This window comes from Amyelois transitella, chromosome 10 (genome assembly GCF_032362555.1).
Source record: "Amyelois transitella isolate CPQ chromosome 10, ilAmyTran1.1, whole genome shotgun sequence".
Taxonomy (NCBI): domain Eukaryota; kingdom Metazoa; phylum Arthropoda; class Insecta; order Lepidoptera; family Pyralidae; genus Amyelois; species Amyelois transitella.
Genome location: NC_083513.1, coordinates 5,831,284 through 5,836,826, shown reverse-complemented (window position 1 = coordinate 5,836,826; position 5,543 = coordinate 5,831,284). Strand labels below are relative to the sequence as shown.

Here is a 5,543-nt window from a genome sequence, read left to right as displayed (position 1 = left end):
TTAAATTTCCTGAAATTGAAAACGTGTGTATACCCCAAACATAAACATACATATAATCACATCTATATCCCTTTCGGGGTAGACAGAGCAAACAGTCCTGAGAAAACTGATAGGCCTCGTTCAGCTATTTGGCTTTAAGATAGAATTGAGATTCAAATAGTGACAGGTTGCTAGCCCATCGCCTAAAAGAAGAATCCAAGTTTATAAGTCTATTCCTTAGTCGCCTTTTTTCCATAGGTGCTGGGAACCACACGGCAAACATAAACAAATGTAGAGTATATCACAACTCGCATATAATAAGTACTAGATTTTTTCCGGGATTGCTTGTAAGGGAATTTCCAGAAGCCTCACTATTCCAGCTAACAACGAAATCCATTCACTCGTTTCAGCTGTGCTTTAAAAGACAGGTCGTCACCAAGTATCTTAATGATTCTAACAGATTACCTAACTTTATTGGTAATAGCTTTTTAGTCATCACGGTGATGATCAGTCGAGTCGAGCTTCGATTTATTCAACGAAATTAATGGCCCAAATTATTACGTAGAGAGTAAACGTTATATCAATAAATGCACGTATGCGTTTTATTTAGCGTCACTCTGCGTCAGACGGCGTGACGTGTTCTCCAATGGATGTCTTTTGCCAAGTGACTCAGCCGCGATATAAAACCACAGCGTATAGCTACACTAGAGCCATTCCATATCGAAACTTCGTACAACGTTGATATTATTCCGTTATATCAGCAACCAAATGTTCATGAACGGTGTAGAAGCTATAAACTCTCAGTTGGGAAACATCAGTTTGGATATTCAAAGTGAGTTTATCCGGTGTTTGTGCTTATGTGAATTAATAACGAATGGGTAACAATATCTTCCATTGATCTTAAATGTTTTTTCAATGTCTTCCTATATTTTTTTTCTTCTTTAATCTTTACACCAGTGAAAATTTTCGAAATAATAATATATTAGTATTGGGTACAAAATAAAACTAAGGAGGACGGTATTAATATTTCATTAAAATGATTAGATATATCAATAAAATTTACCCCGCAAGGGATATAGACATGATTATATGTATGTATGTATGTTGAAATGATGTCGGTATAAATCTGCGCAATCATTTTAGGAAGCACCTAATTAATTGTTTCCTTCTTTCTAGACAAAATGCAGCCGAAATTGGACCGACCGCCCATGGCTTCAAAAAACCAGCTGCCTCTGCTTCACCTGACACCATCAGACGGTGCACAAAGAAAGACCGACATCAGTCCACAGAGGCCTGTGAACCCCACACTGCTGAAGCCACAGCACGACATCCCTGCGACCCCGCCACCGCAAAACAACTCTCAACCCCTCGAGTTCTTCCCCAAGCGAATAGGGTAGTTAGCAGACCATTCCACAAACGATATAGCTCTCAAATGGCAAGATGCCATTTTGTCAGAACACGGACTTTCCACAAAGTCGAATAAAAATATGTCTCGTTCCGTCGGACACGGACCGGAGTAAACTTTGGCCAAAATACGTCAGTGGACGAAAATTTCCCAGTGTGTGATATATCTGCTCAAGATTTTGTAAATATGTGCCGTCGCACGAGGAAATGTGGGGTTTATTTACCGTCCAATATATACAGGACGACTATATTGTTTTTGTTACTTTGGTGATATATCGGTGTAAATTTAACATATGTATGCGTGCACCAAAGGCAATATAAATTATGATAGTGTGATAAATTATAGATTAACATGTAAGTAATAGGTTAATTATCTAGAATTTATCGGGATTGTTGATTAAATTGAAAATAAACTGTTATTGAACCTTTCATTTCGCTTTGTTTTAATATCGAATATAACCTACAAAAAATTATACATACATACCTGAAAAATATTAGAAATATCTACATGTTTTCAGCGATACTAATCTATTACCACAACCCTCTAAGGTTAAACCCCTGCATCTGAAGCCATACAAGAACTTTCCAAGTCCAGATTTCATTTCAAACTCTATGTATCTAATCTATGCTCTATAGCGCATAACTTGAAGTTAATCGATTAGAAAAACTAACGACCACGGAAATTTGATCAATATTTCCGTGAAAGAAACGTTTGTTAAGTTCTTGCCAAAAAAGTATTTACTTTCGGAGTTAAAATATTTATGTATTAGATGATAAAACTAGAAACGTAGTATGAGTACATCAAATTTATCTTAGGTACAGAAAAATAGTGCCAGTACCAGAAACAACTAAGGTTTTTTGGCAGTCATGAATTAACTATATAAATTTATGTTTATAAAATCCCAAGTTTATTGAAATATATTTTTTAATTAAATATATTTTTTTCTTATTATATGATGATGATCTATGGCTATCTTTTCAACTTATGAGCATGCAAAGTCAAAGATTTTCTTCGTAAAATCTTTTACGTAATTTCAACATTAGGTACAACGTATGATAATTGAGATAACAGACATGTTGTAAGACAATACCGATAATATTGACACCGTGACAGTCTTGATCGATATTGACAAGCTATTATTCTGTTCTATTATCATCGTCATCTGATAACAGAAAAACCTTGAATTCATACCCTTTTTGAATATTGCTATCTACTTCTTTTATACTATTACCTTATTAAAGGGAAAAAAGGTTTTTGGTAAACACAGATAGATTCATTCATTCATATAGTCACGTCTATATACCTTGCGGGGTAGACAGAGCCAACAGTCTTGAAGAGACTCATTAGCCACGTTCAGCTGTTTGGCTTTATGTTAGAATTGAGATTCAAATAGTGACAGGTTGCTAGCCCATCGCCTAAAATAAGAATTGAAGAGAGAATAGAAGAGGTTATAAGCCTATCCCTTAGTCGCCTCTTACGACGTCCATGGGAAATGAGCTGGAGTGGTCCATTTCTTTTTTATATTGGTGCCGGGAATCACACGGCACACATATAAATTAATACAAATCTGTATTAATACAAAATCTGTATTAATTTATATGTATTAATTACCAAAATCGATGGTGCCAAATCATTTTACAGCATATACTATACAGTATCAATGTAATGTCACGCTACTGCAGGTTACAGCAAATATTTCATTCATAATTTATTCTACTTGTAAGTTAGTATCAATTAGATAGTCTGCTTTTTCAGTCAGTCGGTCATTAGATTACATAGATATGACCATTTTCGTTAATACCAACAGTATACAAGCAAATGTGATGATTTATAATGATATTTATATAGATTTATTCGCGCACTTGTAAAAAAGAAAGTTCTCTTATATAGTCTTTTTAGTTAGTCATTAGACAGATTTTGATTACGTGTCGTTATTACCAACAGAAAGCTCCAAAAAGGTTTAATTATATAGATTTAATCACATACTAAGAAAAAAGTCCTACATGATATGATAATCTAACCGCAGTGAAAAAAAAACACTAGGTTGACTGACGTAAGTAGTATAATTGACGAGGTAGGGTAAATGACCTATGAACCAGGATATGACGACCATAGCGTCCGGTGGTCCTAGATTCGAGTTCTAGCGTGGCCATATTTTATTAATACAGTTTTAGTTCTCAGATATGATAAGTCGATAGAATTTATGCATAATTACATTGTAAGTTTACATACGTAAATGTCTTTGTTTTAGTTGAAGACAGATATAGAATTAATGGTATCTTTTTCAATAACTGTTGTTTTTATTTCAGTTGCAGTGAGTTATAAACAATGGACGTAGCAGTTACGTCCTTGAACAGAAGGAAACAAGAATAAAAACAAATATGGTAACGAATATCATTTAAGATTCAAAGTAACTAAATTGATATATTTCTCCATTATTTTACTAAGTACCCTGAATTTTATTATTTTCTTATTCTATTTCAAATAAAAGAACTTGACTACGTATTACTTTAGGAGTCTTCCAGTTTAAAAAATCAATCAAATATAAGTCAAGTCCGCCGGGCCTTTGCTGGCGTGGGAAATCTCACTACCAAAATTCACTTAAAACCTGTTCAGTAATTTTATCTGCGCACAATAGGTATATATATAAAGAAATAAATTCATTTTCAGACCAAAGTCTTATGTCATTCTTTAGAATGTATTATTGGTAGGTGCTATGCCTATTTTTCTTCTACAATTTATCTAAAACGGTGTAGGCGGACGTTGTCAAATGATCCATTGTACTGATGTCAACGACTTTCATCTGTGTTTTAAAACAACCAAACTTTACTGTTGAATATTAAAAAATTACAGAGAATAGTGTGTCATGCCATTTTCTTGAATATACCCAAAACGGTAAAAACTGTTATTTATAATATGACAACAAATAACCAAGTACCAATTCCTTATGTTACTTAATTTAAATATAGGTGTGTATATTGTTTATTTATAATAAGTAAGAGTTACCTAAAACGTGCAAAATTTTCATGTTTTTAGTTCCTTGTAATAGTTTACAATAACAAGGAATTAACAATGTTTTACATCATTATGATTGATAAGATATTGTACTTTTATGAATTGATATGTTCAAACCTATGATAGGTATTATCTAAGTGTTTGTAACTATATTATTACACATTTGTCACTTTCCGGAGAACTGTTGAAGGTAGAATAGATTACTTATAAACTTAGAAATTCAATAATAGTGACTTTTGTATCAGATAAACTTATATCATTTAATATTTTAATGGTTATCTGGCTTATCCAACTGAATCACCGGTAGATGTTAAGAGATACCAAAACCAACTTAATTAGGTTTTTATTATCTATGATTACAGTAAGAACTTATGAATAAAATAGTTAAATCTTAAATACTCTGAACTGCCTACCTTAATAAATATACTGTCTAACAGAAGCTTGTTAGCCCGTCCGGAAAATTAGACCTTTATCAAGTCTATTTTTGGGAAATGAGTATTTGTTTATTAATAGATGGTTTCGAAACGCGATTAAAAAAATACATGTCTAAAAATACACACAGACCCACCCTCAAGTGATCTACATATAAGCTCTCATCGACGGTGATCAACTACAGAATCGTGTATGCGTGTCCCCTTAAATAATTAAGAAGTAGACGATCGATATTTACATTAGAATTGTCCAGCAACTGCTATATTTACTAGTTACGGCGTAGTTAACGTGATGCCGACATGACACTAGAAAATTCTCAGTGAAATAAGAAAAAAAGCTTAGGCTGTGCTCTATTTAAATTGTTTGTCACTCACCTCGGAAGCTGGAAAACTGTGATGGACAGCAGTTAGAATAATAATTAGTTTAGGTTTTATTTAATAAGGATAATGGTATAGGCACCCTCCGATGTGGTGGCCGACAAAACCTGATATGCCGTGATACGTAAGGCCTCTATCGGCTGAAGCACGTGAAGAGTGAAGAATTGACAAGAAATGGCATTCCTTTTACTGAGGAACTAGGCCTCTAAAACTTCAAGCCCCAATCATTTTGAATACTATAAGTAATGTTTTATTTTTTGATAACAAAAACACTGCTTAGATGTTGATTAAAACAATTTTTAATTTTGATACTAATATTATAAAGCTGAAGTGTT

The 5,543-nt window shown here is 33.4% G+C and overlaps 1 protein-coding gene across 2 annotated transcripts; it reads left to right on the top strand.

Annotated features, from left to right (window-relative positions):
• Positions 1 to 653: 653 nt before the first annotated feature.
• LOC132902146 (uncharacterized) lies at positions 654 to 1,812 on the top strand. 2 transcript variants are annotated; one of them, XM_060946147.1, is made up of 2 exons: positions 654 to 811; positions 1,156 to 1,812. In XM_060946147.1, exons 1-2 carry the CDS (start codon positions 748 to 750, stop codon positions 1,374 to 1,376), a joined length of 285 nt encoding a protein of 94 aa, XP_060802130.1. In that variant the 5' UTR covers positions 654 to 747; the 3' UTR covers positions 1,377 to 1,812. The 2 variants fall into 2 exon arrangements, with proteins under 2 accessions (XP_060802130.1, XP_060802131.1); XM_060946148.1 differs by having other exon boundaries at positions 716 to 857.
• Positions 1,813 to 5,543: the final 3,731 nt, after the last annotated feature.

Bases quoted from the DNA above. Each gene is read 5' to 3' on its own strand.
- LOC132902146 (XM_060946147.1), top strand. From the start codon at position 748: ATGTTCATGAACGGTGTAGAAGCTATAAACTCTCAGTTGGGAAACATC. The intron at 812-1,155 runs GTGAGTTTATCC...CCTTCTTTCTAG, and splicing joins CATCAGTTTGGATATTCAAA to ACAAAATGCAGCCGAAATTG.